The sequence below is a fragment of the Cucurbita pepo genome, chromosome 18 (genome assembly GCF_057944985.1).
Source record: "Cucurbita pepo subsp. pepo isolate OVF chromosome 18, ASM5794498v1, whole genome shotgun sequence".
NCBI classification, from domain to species: domain Eukaryota; kingdom Viridiplantae; phylum Streptophyta; class Magnoliopsida; order Cucurbitales; family Cucurbitaceae; genus Cucurbita; species Cucurbita pepo.
Window position 1 is genome coordinate 2,283,505 of NC_141815.1, and position 17,957 is coordinate 2,301,461.

At 36.9% G+C, this 17,957-nt stretch overlaps 1 protein-coding gene and 1 long non-coding RNA gene across 8 annotated transcripts; both read right to left on the reverse strand.

Moving 5' to 3' along the window:
• Positions 1-362: 362 nt before the first annotated feature.
• LOC147786946 (uncharacterized) lies at positions 363-1,205 on the reverse strand. Its single transcript, XR_015413839.1, has 2 exons — positions 743-1,205; positions 363-623 (listed from the first exon to the last, which is right to left on the reverse strand). It is a non-coding gene; the product is annotated as an uncharacterized LOC147786946 (long non-coding RNA).
• A 2,380-nt stretch (positions 1,206-3,585) lies between these two features.
• Positions 3,586-13,253, reverse strand: RCY1 (arginine-rich cyclin 1). 7 transcript variants are annotated; one of them, XR_015413766.1, is made up of 12 exons: positions 12,976-13,253; positions 12,778-12,828; positions 10,353-10,509; positions 10,161-10,242; positions 9,396-9,536; positions 8,915-9,084; positions 5,318-5,591; positions 4,742-5,148; positions 4,614-4,651; positions 4,321-4,427; positions 4,034-4,130; positions 3,586-3,847 (listed from the first exon to the last, which is right to left on the reverse strand). XR_015413766.1 is itself a non-coding variant. In XM_087119678.1 (11 exons), the coding sequence occupies exons 3-10, from the start codon at positions 10,502-10,504 to the stop codon at positions 4,366-4,368; spliced, it is 1,326 nt and encodes a 441-aa protein (XP_086975804.1). In that variant the 5' UTR covers positions 10,505-10,509; positions 12,778-12,828; positions 12,976-13,253; the 3' UTR covers positions 3,586-3,847; positions 4,321-4,365. The 7 variants fall into 7 exon arrangements, 4 of the variants coding, with proteins under 4 accessions (XP_086975804.1, XP_086975801.1, XP_086975802.1 ...); XR_015413764.1 differs by having other exon boundaries at positions 4,029-4,130; XR_015413765.1 differs by having other exon boundaries at positions 3,984-4,130.
• Between the last annotated feature and the right edge of the window lie 4,704 nt (positions 13,254-17,957).

Genomic DNA, 17,957 nt, shown 5'->3' on the forward strand with positions numbered 1-17,957 from the left:
CACATACTAAAAACACCACGATCATCTTCTTAGCCATTATATTCTTAATTTTTTCTCGACTTACCGAGCAATTTTCAACCTTTTTGTACCTTTTATAATTTTTTTTTGGATGATTGTTTGAAAAAAAGAAGGAATTTATAGGGATATTATTTGTTAAATTTAGAGCGTAAAATAAGTTCCTACTTTTTCTCTGTGGAATAAGGAGAAATAGTCTTACTATCTTAAAATGTTCGCAAGGTCATAATGGTAAAATCACTGTGACTTCGTAAATATTTCAAAAGATAAATATATCGTGGATAACGAAATGAAACCAAAATTAATTTTTTATTTTCACAAAGAAGATTTTAATTACATTTAAAAAGTCGAAAGGTAGAGATTCAAGTCATCGATTCATATTCAGCGCACCATGTACACGTCACGATGGTAGGATGTCACGACCTTAGTTTCGAGTTTGCACAAAATTAACTCGATGGTGTAAAAAGACATTTTCATAACTAGTTCAAATACAAAATAAGAAACATACACAAAATATTTAAAACAAAACAGGGCTGGAATGATAGGTAAGGCTTGTCATGGCATCTGCTCGAGAGTCCGCTCCTTTACCTCCACTAATTCCTAGTTACCTAAAAAACATGAAAAATATGTAGTGAGTAGAAAGACTCGATAAATAGCCTACTTGTAGGCTCTTAATCGTGTCCTTAAGGTATGGTCGGGATCGTGTCCTTAAGGTATGGTCGGGTACCTTAGGCATGGGTACTTTGTGGCATGAGTGACATGACTTGATTCCTGAATCCTCTGAAGCACAAACCATGACTCGTAGAAAAATATGGAGGCTACGTGGTTGATCTAGGGCTCTCGCTCCAAAGTTTGCTTTCATCCTCGACCAGCTCCTAGTTACCTGAAAAAATATGAAAAACATGGAATGAGTATAAAAACTCAGTAAATAACCTACTTGTAGGCTCTTAACCGTGTTCTTATGTTAAGGTACTACAACTTCTTGAGTAACTAGGGACCTGACACACATAGCTTAGCTTGGTTCATGACATGTGTTCGACTTTGAAGCTACCCCTTAAAGTGGCTCTTAGATCACTCCACGTGCAAGACCAACATAGTCACATGATTGGTGCAAAATATGATCATGACATCCTACTAGATACATGATGTAGGGCATCTCAACTAGGTGAGGAAAACATGAGGCCCATCATAATATCCCGCTCGTTATGGTGTAGGATGTCATGGTCGTACATTTTCAACCGTGGGTGTCGTGATCGTGACACGCTCACGACAAGCCTTTAGGAAGACCCAAGCTCCATATAAATTTTGTGCGCATCTTTGTGGCTTTGCAAACCTTAGGCGAGGTTCGTTTTCGAACATGACTTGTGCCGGATCTAAGCTTGTTTGGCCACACATGCTACTTGCGCGTGCATGTTCACTAGTCTGCGACTTATCCAACTTGCCTCTGTACAAGGTAAAGTCATTCAGCTCGACCTCTCTTCTACTAGGTGCCAAGGTCACACAACATCCTAACACATCTTCTTGGTTTCTAATTAACATGGCCCACATGTTTTGATGTCATCCTAAGTCATAAGGTGTCGTCAACCATTATAGCTCACACGGTTATGCCCATCAAGAATGGGTTCATGTATCATTTATAGTACTAGGACATTTGGAACATCCATCAATCTAGATTCTATCGAGACATTGGACCTTCCGCGTCAATGTCATATCATTTATGGACTTCGTACTGGATAGCGGGTGTATGATCCTCTAACATTTCATTTAAACAAATAAAAAAAGGAAAAGAGCCCAAGAATTCTGGTGAGGTGCCAAAGTTCTTGGGCAACACTCTAGAGAAACGCACGCACACCCCACGAACACCTACAATAGAGAACAGAGAGGGAAAACACTATGTAGAGAGAGATTTCAAAAACATTTTTCGTCGAGACTAAACCACGAACCCGACACTTGGAATGACCAATCCACACCACGAAAGAGATCGTCGACGACTGTACGTACTTCTAATGTACGTTTCATGCTTTAACAATGCCCATTCTACGTTGAACATGAAATTTGAGCCTCGGGTTTTTAGGAGTCTCATGAATCAGTCGATGTAGGTGTTTACAAGTCCAACCCGTGACGCCTGCAGCCCGAGGATCATTCCAACCCAGCTACCCATTCGGCCCACACCTGCAACAGCTCGGCCCATTAACCGCATTGGACCAATCCACCTTCAATAGTCCAATGTCGTTCCAGTCCACTTCTATAGCAACCGCGACCCATGCGCCCGCTTCCTCTAACCCGAACTCGTGCCTCGACTCGAGAAGCAAACGCGACGTGTCACTCTCTCATGGTGACACGGTCATCCCTACAACAATCAGCCCCTCGACTCCAGCAGCTTGAATCGTCTTGACTCGGTGGCTCGAAAACTCGTTATTCAGCTCGGTTTGTTAATTCTAACATCGACCCAGATGTTTTTTACCCTCTACAGTTGATTTTGACCCTAATTAAGGTAATTAAAGTTACTACAATGCTTCACAATTTTATGTTAAATTTATACTAGAATGGTAAATACTAACACTGGGAAGTAAACAACCTAATAGGAAATGAATCCCGACAAACTTGAAATTAGAGAAACAGATTCTTTATTGTTTTTGGGTTCTTGGATAATTTAGATCTAAAAATCTTGTTCTTTAACAAGGTTGTTAGATCGAATTCCAAGAGTTTCATATTCAAAGGCTTATTATAACTAGGAGTAAGCGCACATTGTTACTTAATTCTTGTCCTAAAGCCAATACTTCAAACTTTATAGAAGAAGCTTAAAGTGACATTCCTCCATTATCTAATTGGAGATTTAATTTTCTAGATTCTTACTGAAAATATTCTCTCTGATCACGGACTCGCCGACCTCAAAGTTGAAACCTTGCTTATAACCATCCTAGATTTCTGCTAACCTAAAGTCGCTACTATCATCGTAATATGTTCTCTTATGCGAAAAGTCATGCAACATTGTTATGGACTTGCATGTTTTTAAAGAAAGGTCTTGAAATAGTGCAATCTAAATATTAAATAAAACAAAATAAATACTAAAAATGAACCTGGTCTATACTAACCTACCATCTAATGATTTAAAAGTCACTATGTCATGGTTTTTACTTGCGATACAGTCGTCCGGTGCAAGGATACTTGAACAAATAGAAGTAACACATGACTTAAGTATCTTATGATATACTTAGTAAGTGATCTCACTATTGGAGTGAGAAAATGCAAACACATGCAACTCATGATTACGACCTATTGTTAATGCAACTCATGATTACGACCTATCGTCAAAACTATCATAGAAGTAGCCTCCAATCGGGACAAAATTGGATGTATAGTACTTCCCCACACGACCCACACATGCAAACATGAATCCCCAGGCAGTTCGCACCCCCCTCGACCCATCATAGTCAAGCTAGTCGTCCCTAACTAGACATCCAGAGGTCAGCAAACCATCGAATGCCTTGCATCATCACATAGTATACTCGACTGTACTCATCATCATAAATAAAAAAGTAACCGATATATATATGAACACATGACATCTATCACACAACCAGATATTTAACAACCAAAACTAAATAACACGGTTAGGGAACAAATATATACATTTAAGGTCGCAACTAAATAATACCATTTCAGGAATTAAAGGTCAAGAAAGCAGAAAAAGGTGCGACAATGTACTTGAAATGCTCAACAACATATGAGCAATTGACAAACGGCTTGAAGATGAAGAGCGCTGTTTGGCCCAGAGGTCCAACACATTGTTAACATTCTGGCACAGCTACTCAATTTCAATGAGGAAAAGCTGCAGACACCAATACATCCATTCAACATCCTTCATATTCATATGAATCACTTTCATTTCAATTTCTAAGCATAATCAATTCCAGAAAACCAGAGAAGTGGTAGCAAACAAAAAAATGAAGGACGAGAATGATAACTGGAGAGGTAGATGCAAGAGTATCTATCAATTATAGGCCTAGCACCTTGCTTCTTCATAGACTCCAGCCCGCCACCACTCGAAGAGGCGAAATATTTTAGAAAGCATCAGCAAGTTAGGAAGTAAGAATAGAGTGGCTACTCTAAACCTGCAAATTAGTCATCTAAAATGGTGAACAGATAATTATTAAGTCACCGAAAATAAGGATTCTCATTTCATCAATGCAAGCAAGCTTCCACCGTTTGTACAGTCTTGACAGATAATATCAACGCATCTACTAGTGTACTTGAAATTGGTACAAATCGAGAAGGCGATACCGACTATTCAACTGCACGTACATGTCAATGCCGCCCACCATAGAAGATCGATCTGATTCCATGTCGTCAATGATGCCTATGGCGATCTTTATCACGTGAAGAATAAGATGAGCCATGGTAATCCCGATCTGAAAAGGAGCAAAAGGTTGCCGTCATATTCATATTAAAGACCACAGAGACTAGAGGAACCAAGTATCTTTTCTTTTCTTTCACTCTTACTCACAGCAGTAAATTTAGCTTAAACGTGGAAAGAAGAGAAGTAGGAGGAAGCTCCCTAACTATGTGTCAGGGAAAAACAAAACACAGACCAATACCTCGCGATGAGTGACGTCTCGATTTTTCCAAGTGTCCTGCGATTATTATTGCAAATATTATTATTCAAAGTCAACTTCGTGCATTCTATTGTCTCAAAGTGCAGGAAATAATCATATTCAGAAGTTAACCTAATTCCTTGCTCCTATCATTTGAGCGATGAGCTCGATCCTTGACTTTGTCTCTGTCTGCATCCTCCCTCTCACGTTCCCTGTCAGAATCTCGACCTCTATCCCGATCTCGAGACTTGGTTCTGTCTCTCTCCCTCGCTCTTTCCCTATCCCTGTCCCTTTCTCTCTCCTTGTTCCTTTCACCAGTCTCAGCCCTGCGATCGGATTTTGATTTTGGCAAAACTTCCTCCCTAGTAGTCGCTTCAAGCGGAATGCTCTTGGATTCGTCATCACTCTTCTTAGATTCCTTGAGCTTGTTTAAGGCTAATTTAAGCAACTCATCTTTGGACCCACCTGATTCATGATTATTTCCTGAGGTGGCTTTTACAGCGTCATCGTTGGCTGTTGGGCTGCCTTGTGGAACTTCCTAAAAAATGAAGGATGTGAAATTCAACTTATGCAGCTACTAAAAGATCAGGCAAAACTAGGCAGAACAGTTTTTTTTTTTTTTTTTTTTTTTTTTTTTTTGGGGAGAAGAAACAATAAAAAAGTATAAATATATATATATAATAAGCATAGCAAAAAAATTAAAACACCTTGGTCACGGGAAGAGATTGTGAATCCCATGACTTGTTAGAAAATGTAAATGAGTCTCCATCCTTGCAGACTGGAATATATTGTGCCTTAGGAAGGGTATACAAGTGTGCCAAAACTCGACAGACTTCATCAATTCCCGACTTGTCTGCATCAAATGCCTTCCACCAAGGTGGATTTTCAGGAAGGGGTACTTGAAATCTACGAGCAGCAGCATATACAACCCCACAAGCCACAACCTCGCTCTTGAATCGAACGCACAAGGTTGTACGCAAACTGTTCCATATAATAAAAAATTAAATTAACAAATTTTCTCAAAGGATATATAAGAATATCTACATAAATTCTAAACATTTTATTGCCAGTTTTATCCTGGTTAACACCGTCAAGGTACACGTATGCCATATTCCCAAAGCTAGGTTATTTCCATTAACGCTTAAATGGACCATATAAACACACAAAAAACGGATAGAAGCAAGCCAAATAAAACTAAATTAGGTGTCACACCTCGCTTCACAGCTAGGATAAGAATATTTTAACTTTTTTTCTCAGTTGACTCAGATGAAACTCAAGCTTCTTTCACACAAATGCAAGCACAAGAGAGACTTTAAGGGAGCCCAAAGGTTCGTTGACACAAATATACAAATGCCAAGTCTAATTCAGTCCAATCTCTTAAGTCTTACTATTCTAAAAGGCTCCCACACAAATGACCAAACTCCAGCCAAGTAGCTCATAGTCTATCAAACGCCCTATTTTCCATCTTGATGGTGTTTTTAAAGCCTTGCCTTGATTATTAGAAACTGAAAGGGTTTTTTGTAATATTTCTTTCTGGGAAGGGGTTTCACTATGCCTTGCTCTTAGGTTTCCTTTTGTGGGTATGAATATATGTTTCTCTGTTTTATATTTAAAAAACAAAATAATACTCAATGAAAACAAGTTTAACTATTGAGGTTAAAAGCAAAGTTGGCCAGTAGATTAGAAGTAAATTCAAACACCATGACCACACGCAAGACCTCCTAAGAATTTCGGCAACAAGGTCCTTGAACTTTTTTTTTATGCCTAACAGATCCCTAAACTTTAATAATATCTAAAAGTCCCTACACTTTTTTTTGGGTTAAGTTTCTAATACACTTTTTTTTGTTAAGTTTCTAATAGGTCCGTAACATATTCAAAAAAAAAAAATTAAAAAAAAAATTAAAAAAAATTAAAAAAAAATTAATTGATGTATTAGATATAAAATTGAATTTTATGATTATAGTTCGTTGTGGGTCTCATTTTTCTCCCTTGGCATCATCACATTGTCGGCGAAGCACCCATGCCAAATGACGCACTGAATGATTGCTCGTGCTCGCATGACAAGATCCCTCCATGATGCGATTTAAGCGCAGACCAAACTTTACAAATGAAGTCCTCTCCTTCGACTGCGACACTCTGCCAACATGCAAAAACCTCTGACATTAACCTTTGTGTGACGACGATGGGCCCTTTGTGAGTTGTTGCTCAGTGAAATCGCATTGTTCCGGCGTGTGGCTCAGTTCCCCCTCTCTCACATTATTCAAGGGTAAAAGTTTCTCGGGATAAAGCACTAACTTCTAAAAAATAGTGATTATGGTCATTAATTTAGTAGATACAGTTGTAAAAAGGGTGAATGGTTGAATATGTACCTAAGATTGCCCTTAAATGGGAACCACGAGTCCTTCTAGAAGACCATTATTGGAAAAATAGAAAGAAGGTTGTCAACTTGGTCATCATGTTACACTTCTAAATTACACTTCTAAAGGCAAAAGGCTTGTCCTAATACAAGCCAAATTGTCCAACCTACCCACTTACAACATGTCTCTATTTGAAATGTCACAAAAAGTAGCTACAAAAATAGAAAGGTTATTCTATTCCTAAACTATTTGTGGAAAGATGGACAACATCTCGTCAAATGAAATACCATAAGCCTCCTGGTAGAAAAGGGAGGACTTGGTCTACATTCAATAAAGGAGAAGAACAAAGCTTGTCTCGCCAAATGGATATGGAGATATTATCACAAAGACAACGCCTTGTGGAGAAATCTTATGAAGGCTAAAGACCCCTCCACCTTCTGCAAAGTGCCAAGGAAGTATATAAAAAAGCACCAAAACCTCATCACCAACCACATTTGCCATAGGGTGGGTGATCGAGGAAGCGCATCTTTCAGGACTAACCCTTTGATTGGCAATACCAATCTAGCCTTGCAATGTCCTCTTTTGTATAGACTCTCACATAGCAAAATGATCACGATCAAAGAAACGTGGAAAGATGCTAACAAATTCTAGACCCTGAAGCTTGCTAGGAACCTAAAGAATAATGAAGCTGCATAATGGGCTGAATTAAAGCCTTGATCTTGCCCGAATTGTATTGTCTAAAGAAGCAAACTCATTGAAATGGCTTCCTAACATTAACCGGGTCTTCCCTACAAAAAATTTTATGATTGACATAGGAGAAAAGGTAGAAGCAATAAACCTCACACCAGCCAAGAGAAATCACCCCAAAAAGGTGAAATTTTTCCAATGGGAAATAGTGCATAAAGCCATTAGCACAAGTAAAAATCTACAAAAACAAAATGCTCTACATAACTCTATTTCCAAGTTGGTGCTCAATATGCAAGAAAGACAATGAATCACAAAACTACTTATTTATGAAGGGAACACGCTCATAATTTGCGGATAAGAATTCTTAATGTCTTTGGATGGCATCTCACTTTTCCTAGGGAGGTAAAAGAGTTATTGGACGTAGCCTTCAACATACCACCCCTTCAAGAGTGCAAATGCCCAGCTATGGAAAAACCTCATTATAGCTTTTTATAAAAAAAAAATATATGGAAAGAAAGAAATCAAGGAGCATTCAAACCCTATATCTTGGTATAAAGTGTCTGATACTTTTGCTTCCTATAGTCGTACCTCCCCCATTGTAAATTGGGAAGGTACTTTGAATCGTCATGGATACCACGTCCTTTACGTAAATTTCAAACCTCTATGGAAGTGTCTCTTATAAAAAATGAATTTTATGCCTAAACTTTCTATTTTGTTGACTAGGAGGTCTGTGAAATTTAAGAAATGATGAATAAGTCAATGACCTATTAGACACAAAATTAGAATTGTTAAACACAAAATTAAAAGTTTAAAAACTTATTAGACATTTTTGAAGTTAAGGACCTAAATAGAAACAACTAAAAAGTTGAAGAACTAAACTTGTAACTTATATTTCAATTCACCAAATAACAATCTCCCAATATAATGTATCCATGTAGAGATGCAATGCATACATGCACACAACACATGCAAAATAAACAAGGCAGCCATTACGACATAATCTAAATTTCCAATCAATTTCGATGATTTAGCTCTATGTTCTCAAAAATAACCATTTTAACATGGGCTACTTTTATTTCCTTGTCAATTACTGATCCTAGTTATAAAGAGAATTTTTTAAAACAGAAAACCTGAATTGAAGTGACTTCAAATATTGACAAACTCTACAATAGGATTAATTGTGTTAACTAACTCGAAAGCAATTGAATGAAAATTAACATGGAAATGAAACTTTTGATTAACTTCTGACTATTATTATACCTGTCGTTGGCTAGATTCCAAGCTTCTTGCCTCAGTTCTGGAGGTGTTCCAAGGGTTGCAAGGTAGTTAGATATGAATTTATGCGGATGTTCAACGTGACAAATGAAACCCATCTCTTTCAATATATGCCTCTCAGTTCTGCTCAACTCCATCTTCAAGTCTGCGTATTTCTGTATGAAACAAAACAAAATAATTAAAATGTTGAATAACATTATAAAATAAAATAAAAAAACTAGGAGGTTAGTTAAGTGAAAATTTTAAAAAGTACTAGCCAAGAAGAGGACAGAATCAATAATATGTGAATATAATAGCAAAGCTAGATTCCAGATGATTTTATAGGACAAAAAAAAAACAATGATTTCAAACCTTTTTTTTTTACTTTTTTGTGCAATGAACGACAAACACTTTGATTAAAAAAGAAGAAAATACTGATCCTAAGATTCAAAAATGGAAACTGAGGATAAAAAGATCAAATTGAGACCTTGAGAGTAGGGTCCAAGAACTCTATCGATAAGTTCTCTCTCCTACATTCCATTCTGTGAAAAACAATAATTACTTGTCTGGCTTTCCTAGGGTTTTCCTCCAACTTTGAAGCAAGCCACACACAACTAGAAGCAACTTTCTGCAAGAAAGTATCATAAAACAATAAAGCATCACATCAGAATTTTTTTTTATATGAAACATATCATAAGAATTAAAAATAACTTTAAAAGAAAAAGGAATCAAAATGTACAACCTTGACTTCCTTTTTTCTTTTTTTCTTTTTTTCTTTTTTCTTTTTTTTTTTTTTTTTTTTTTTTTTTTTTTTTTTTTTTTTTTGGTAATGGAACAACTGAAATCCTTAGCCCTTTAATGAGCTCAATACAACAACTTAAGTGTAAGCAGATGTGAAGTCTTCTGAAAAATGGAAGACCATAAACAAGCACAAAAAAAATTATTTGTTTTGGATGATCAACCAATTCTTAAAAGAATGGACGGTTTAGAGAGAGGGGAAGAGAGATCTAAGAAGGCAGGAGTCAAACGAATATAGAAAGACATCTAGCAGGTCATAATAGACAAATGGAGCAAAACAAATAATTAGAAGAGACTAGTCCAAGTAGAATTTAAATAGTATTTTCTTTTCATTCCATTAAATAAGTTTTCTTCTTTGGGGCGTTGAATTCAATTAAGAAAGTAGAACTTAACTAGTCCAATTTTTTTTATATATATACAAACACATAAAAATTAATAATTGAAACAAAATAACCTTGACATGGAAGCGGGCAAATGATTTCTTGCAATAGAATCGATGGAACAGAACTTGTCCAGTAGCCATGACTGCCTGAGGCCTGAAAGAAGCAATGTTTTAAAAAATGTAATACTACTCAAGTAGTATATACACACACTTGTTCCCATGCCATAAAGAAAAACCATGAAATAGTTTAATGCATGACATTACAATTTAAGCAATATGCCAGCTTCCTGGATGAGATCACAACCGTAGATTCTCAGGGTGGTTTCAGTGACTTCATCAATCCCATCCTTTCTCGAAGGTGAGTCCTTCAACTGCTCATCACTTAGATAAAATGTGTCGATGGCTGTGTAAATCATCGAACCTGTGGATTAAGGAAAAAACTAGCTGACATCACGACAACCTCTCAAATAGAAATCACCAGGTACAATTGATGGAAACCAATTTGTTTCTAGTTTAGTTTTCATAATTAAGCCTTTAATCTCGAGTCCTCCCGAATCCTCTCAAATATGAAATAACAATAATAATAATAAGCAATAACCAGCTTTCCAAAATAAACAAGAAAAAAAATGGAACAACCATGAGAGATTGAGGTGCGAAATTCAAGAAACAAGCTAATATTCAGATCTATCCAAATTAAAAGTCCCAAAGATGCATATACAAGAATCAATCCAATTAACATTTTCAAATGTAAAAACTTAAATTCCATAAGTGCGCAGCAAACACAATGAACATTGTTCAGAGATAGATGACAATGTAAGTAAACAGAAACTAAAATTAAAAACAGCAAAAAAAAAAAAAAAAAAAAAAAAAAAAAAAAAAGAAAACTACATAATACTGATTACCAAAAGGTGGCGAAAAAACCATCGGATCTCAGTCACCTAATTCCTTGCTGCATAACTACAAGAGAGAAAGAGATGGCTTCGTGTTTTCACTTACTTCATACATAGTGAGAATGATTGAGGGGAGATGAACTTATAGGGTATACAGTGTTAAGGCTTGCCTAAAGTGTTGTTGACCCAAGGACTCAATTCCCAAAGAAAGAATTTAATCTATTTTGGGTATTGGTCTTTCCATATAGAATCATATAATGAGTGTGTTGAATCACATCTAGAGCCCATATCAAGGAGTAAAAGATGTGGTAGGAAAAAACCTTGGTCCTTTTAGCTTCAAGCACCGACGATTATCTGAATGAGAGAGAAGAGTGTTTGAAAGTAAGTGTGTGAGGACAGCCCATTCCAAAATATCAACCTCTTTAAGGTTTCTTCACAGAAACAAATCCCAATAGCCATCCTCTGCCTGCCGTAGACAAAAATTCGAGGCATGTTTATTCAGAGAAGGGGAAAACAGGAAGACGGGAACTTCTAGCAGCAACCAATCAGCAAAAAAGATGTAAAATGTCCATTTCCCACTCGCAGCTCATGTGATCATATATTAGGTCTTGATGGTTTAAAATATTTCTCCAAGAGTCCTGGACACTGGCTAGGGATCTCCTTCCAAGTTTCAAATTCCATCAGAGAGGCTCGCAGTTGGCATCAATTATCTTCCTGCAAACAGCATCTTTTATCTTCTGATAACGTTATTCCATATGGCTAAAAGGACCTCTTTCTCTTCATGCTGCAAGTATCAAGGCCACCTTACTTATGAGGGAGGAGAACATTTTCCCATTTGGCAAGGTGAAAACTATCGCTATTTAAATTTCCTTTCAAAAGATATGTTCTTCCAAGTTCCGCATTATCTTATATGGAAGTATCTTCCCTAGGCAATGAAGAATGTGTTCAGTTGAGCCCAAGATGAATGAGGCGCAATCACAGTCAAGGCTGTGTCTTTTGACTCTTCATATGAGTAGAAGATGAATGTGGGGAAATCGCACTAAAGTTTTATAAGAGTTAGATGGGTCTTCAAGACTATGGGCAGGGTGGTTGGGAGGGTTCTTTATATCAGAATAGCTTCGGCAGTAGGTGGTTGAGTATTAGGCTATAAAAAGAACTCCAGCCCTTACTTTCATCACCAGTTGGTATCAAAAGCTTGCTGGATCCCCACTGCTGTCAAGCTTGGATCTCTTCCTTATCCATAAGGTCTAGTCATCAAACATTAATTCTTTAAAGAAATTTTCGTTGAAGGGAGAAGAGAAAGTTATAGATGACATCTGCAATCCATTTTAACAATGACCAATGGATTGAAATGAAAGAAGGACTGGTCTTTAGTGGTATCTCTATCAATAATTTTCGCGTTGTCTCCTTGCATTGATACTTTTCACCGTATATAACTACGTCCTGGATACTAAGCAACTCACAATGTGGAGTATTGGCCCTTACTATTTATACCTTAGGCCCTCATACTTAACTCCTCAAAATGCAAAATGCTTCTTCCCTTTCTCAGTTAAGACATCAAGTTTTTGACATAATCAATAACTCAAACTCAGATACATATTTCCCAAACAAATTTTCAGCATGCTTTCTGGACAAGAGTAAACAACACTCAGCATTCATTTAGCTAAGAAATCCAGCATACATCACATTAATCTCTAAAATCAACAATAGCAAACATAACTAACTATTTCAGAACATTCAAACAATCAAAGGCATCAAATAAGCAGAGAACAAAATCGTACAGTGTATGACCCACTCACCTTAATCCTTCCACGAACTAAGATTCTACTGATCCAAAGTTCTGCCGCAGCCTAATTCAATTCAAGAGCATGATTTCCAAGAATTAACAACTAAATAAACAAATTTCTAAAGTAGACCAACCCAGTCAACCCTAATAAGTGAATAATAAAGATTTTACCGCTAAAACCGAGTGAGTCTTGGCTAGTTTGTGCACAAACCTGACGAGGTTGGAAGCTGCGTTAGCTCTAAGTGCAGGTCACCAGAAGGACAGATTCGCAAGAGAGAGAGATTGCCAAGGGGAGTTTGCACGCGTCAGAGAAATTGCGCAAGAGGTGGTCGTGCCGCCACTTTGCACACCAGGTTTTGCTGCCGTATCGTGGATCTTGCCGGAAGAGCCGCGCCGCTAAACTGCTACCAACGGCGGGGAGAGGGGCACGCCGGTGTCGGAGAGGATGAATGCGGGATTAAAGGTGGGATAGACGCGTTCAAGGGAAGAGGAAATCGGTTTTTTGAGTAAATGACCGACAATTCGGCGTATTACCTAAAATACCCTTATTCTTTAGCAAATTTACAAAACTAACATGTTTTCTTTAATTTATTTATTTTTTTTATTGACCTCCAAAACTAACAATATATCAATTTTTGTATAATAAAATTTAAAAAGTATTTAGAATATTTTTATGTTTATTAATTTAAAATTTTCTATTTAATAAAAGTTTATTAGACTGAGTTGAATGGAGAGAGTATTATTTGATTATAAATCGACGATCATTCCCTAAATTAGCCGATGTGGGACTTTCATCTTTCATCCAACACTTCCCCTCGAACAAAATGCGTCTCCCCTTAATCGAGGCTCGACTTCTTTTTGTTTTGGAGTCTTAGTCATTTTTTACTATGTCTTCGAGGCGGGAGGCTCGACTCCTTTTTCTTTTGGAGTCCTTTGTTCAACATTTGAGGATTTTCTATTGACATGGCTAAGTTTAGGGTATGACTCTAATACCATGTTAGATGAACACGACTCTCCACAATAGTATAATATTGGTACTAGCAGTATAGAATGACACCATACGACCAACGAGATCCAACACATCCATTTTTTCATATAGAAGCATGTAATTGCGCATTTGTTCCATATAGGTCATGTTAATTTATCCTTAGGGTCGGTTTTTCTAGCATGCATGCAAATCCGAGTGATTCCTACAAGTATTACTTCCTCGAACTCCATGTTTACAAGTTTGACACGTGCCTTCCCGAGCTTCGATTACTAGCCATACGAGAGTCCAAAAATTTCAAATTCTCCTTGGAGATACCTAATTCACATTACAATTAATGTCGAAATCGAGACAAAAAACTAACAAATGGACATCGAGCGGGCGTGAAATAAGGGTCTCATGCACATGCATCAGATACGTGCGGTCAGGCCCGCCTTTAAGCCCTAGCAGACATAACCTTTACCTTCAAATTTTTATGGTTACAACACATGTCAAACGCGACTTGGATAGGCAGTATCTTGGGTCGATGTGCGGGTCTTAAGGTTAGACCGCAGGTTGATGGTTGTTCAAGTCGGGTATCAATTTGGTTTGCGCGCGGATTCTTGAATTAGATTCGGATCAGGTCGACCCTAGATTTGTCCCCACCTGCAACTTGATACGTTGCTCCACTACTCAGTCGACACGTGTCCCAACGACATCCAAACGCGCTCCGTCTTTCGTCTTCCAACGCCTGACCAAATCAATTTATTTTCATTTTCATAACTCATGATCCTTAATCTGAAACGAAATATTTTCCTCACGAGAAATATAGCCCTCTAATCCAGCTATCTAAACATGATTTTTAAGGAATTTTTAGCCAAACAAAAAAATTTAATAATTGCAATTGGGTTTCTGGAAAAATAAGCGTTCTTACGGGATTCGAGACCTCCAATAACTCCAATTATGACACGATTCCTAACCACGTTCCATCTCCAAACTCATGAAGTTCTACTCTTGGAACTACAAACTCAAGAATCAGTACTTGAACACCTCCAAAACACATGAACTTCGACGACAACCCGAGGCCAAAGATCTGTAGACTTACCTTTTGTTCTTGGACGATTCTTGACGAAACCGATCAATCCAAACGCCTTGAGTACTTGTCCTTAGTCCAACGAACGATTTGGTGAAGGTTTCACGACCAATCGCGCTCTCTAGTCACCAACCTTCCTCTTACACGTCTAACCAAGAGGAAGGGCCAAACCCCTCATATGGATCGTGGGATTTTCCCCGTTGACTTTGACTCTTTTTTTTTTCTAATGTTTTAGTTTTATTTATTTATTTATTTTAGGTTCCTCGAGGCGTTCTCAACACTTTTTCCTTCCGTGGGGGTTGGAGATTCAATCTCTATGTCCCTTAATAAAATCCCGGACGCTTGAAGTCAAAAGGCGACTAAAAGAAAAAATTTGTACTTATTGGGCTCGGGTGTTATAACTGGAGAATGCAACTAGAAATAAACTCTCTTTTGTTACCGTTCTAGAGTCTATTAGTATTCTCTAATTCATTTTTGCATATATGAGATAGGTTAAATGAATAATCAAAACCCTTATATGGAAAAAAAAACATCCCGAGTAAATGTTAATTTTGTCTCCGACATCTTGTATCAATAAAATTGTTGTTACATATTTGATGCAAAACTTCAAAGAATGATAATGTATATGATTAATTACCTTCCCTCGGTGGGAAACAATTAATGTAACGGCCCAAATCTACCGCTAGCCGATATTGTCCTCTTTAGACTTTATATAGTTAGTTAGATTAGATTAGATCGGTTATGTAACGACCCAGATCTACCGCTACCAGATATTATCTTCTTTGGGCTTTATACAGTTAGTTAGATTAGATCGATTATCGGTTATGTAACGGCCCAGATCTACCGCTAGCAGATATTGTCCTCTTTGGGCTTTATACAGTTAGTTAGATTAGATCGGTTATGTAACGGCCCAGATCTACCGCTAGCAGATGATTAATAGGATATCTCTTTGATAAGCTTGCACAAGTTTCTAGATTATGTAAATCATCCTCTACGTCATCAGTAGGATAATCTCCCTAGCAAAGCGTGCACAAGAGAACTAGTTTAAGACTAGGGCGCTAGCGCTAGAGCAGTTGTGAGTTGACATAGGTCAGTATGTTTCTAATAGATTGAGCACCGCTAGGATTGTGAGCGGTTATTAGAGGTCTAGACCTGTGTGCACTCTGAAGGGAATGAACTCTTCATCCACATAGCGGAAGCATTGGGAATCGTTTTAAAATTTATTAAGAATTAAAACAAAAGCAATAAATTTGAGTATAAGAACTCTCCCTTTATAAAAACCCTAACTTGCAAGACTTCCTGAGGTAATTCAACCATGCAAACGTTCTTCCACATTTCACAAGATCTTCTTTGCTATGACTCGAACACAAGGTCAAGACTTATGGGAGCCTCTTGAAAGAAAATCCCAAAGGGATTGGAGAAGAAGAAAGAGTTTCGAGAATTCTCTAGAGATGTAATTTCATTCTCAAGAGTAAGTGAGAGAGATTGATATATCTTTGGCTCAACCAAGGGTCCTATTTATAAGAACTCTGGTAGAATATTTGCCAAATAATATATTTGCATATTTAATATATTTTTTCTATTTATTTAATATATTTAATATATTAAATATTAATTTTACATTTCAAATTAAATTTATTTTCTCATTTATAATTAATATATCTAATATATTAATTATTAAAGGTGAATTTGACATTTCAAATTAAATTTATTTTCTCATTTATAATTAATATATCTAATATATTAATTATTAAAGGTGAATTTGACATTTCAAATTAAATTTATTTTCTCATTTATATTTAATATATCTAATATATTAAATATCAATTTGAACATTTTAGATTTTCAGCAATGAGACTTTATAGACCTACACAGCTGCACAGCTGCAATGATACAAAATTAATTAATTAAATTTTTTAATTAATCAATTTCCATTAATTAATTATAGATTACTCTGAGTTGTACTCTTATGCACGGTAGAACAAGTTATGTCAATTAATATAATCATTAGAAGCAAGTCGATCCTTCACGAGTTGTTCATAATTACAGCTGGGTTAAAAGTCCGTTTTACCCCTGTAATTACATCTTTCACCTCAAGTACCACTGATTCTCTAATGAACAATTTGTTTATGATCCAATCATAAACCAAGTCCCTCTCGACCCAATGAGAGGGTGGGGCCCATTGTTCAAGTCCCGAAATCAGTGCTTACGAGAACAACTCATCTACTTTCCTTATATGGAGATGAGTGAATTCCATATCATGATATTATGTTCACAACTCCCTATTTGGTCAAGTCTCCAAAATGGTAGGCATATTAAATCGGCTAAATGAGTCATTCTCACCCATGTAAATTAAAGGACAAGGCCTCACAGGCAGGAGTTCATAACTCATTCAGGATTAAGATCGAGTCGCTTATGATCATCATATGAAATATTAATCTTCTTAATTAACGGATTTATAAAGAGAGATTAAATATTTCTTGGTCCAGTCTTATACAAACTCATTATATAGGATACCCCCACTTACATGTCTCTCAACGATTTGGATCAAATCATTTGTAACGATTACAAAGTGGGCCGTATCAATTGTGTTACCAGGATAAGGCACCCAACCTTATCCATATACTATAGACTCTTTAGGTTATTACTTGAACACGATTCTCTTGTATGTCAACCACATATTGTTCAAGATTACATTAATAACCTTGGATTTTCATACCATAAATAACAATTAAATTACAAATAGAATAATAAAAATTATTGTTATAAACTAAACAATTAATTAGGAGGCTTGGCATAAATCCCAACACACTCATACAATGAAATATCTCAAGGAGTGAGTCTTAAACGTTCTGGAAATGAGAGACAAGATTTAAACTGCCTAGTGATCCTTAAGATTAGGGTAGCTCGCCAGGTTATAAACAATATGAATAGTCTCATCCGTCTCTCCACTTCCCTATCCATTCCGAGATTAGGGTAGTACGTGGCTCATCCTTGTGGAAATAGCTAGTGATCTCCTGAACAGGGTCACTATGTTGTAAACCCATTCTTGAGAGGGGAGCGTGAGACCAGATAGGTTGACCCAATAGTTGGCGACACACAGAGGATCGCATCCCCCACACTTTGGTGACTTTAT

Coding starts and splice junctions, on each gene's coding strand:
- RCY1 (XM_087119678.1), bottom strand. CDS start 10,504: ATGATTTACACAGCCATCGACACATTTTATCTAAGTGATGAGCAGTTG. Junction 10,243..10,352: donor GCTGGCATATTGCTTAAATT/GTAATGTCATGC, acceptor TGCTTCTTTCAG/GCCTCAGGCAGTCATGGCTA. Junction 9,537..10,160: donor TTGCCCGCTTCCATGTCAAG/GTTATTTTGTTT, acceptor ACTTTCTTGCAG/AAAGTTGCTTCTAGTTGTGT.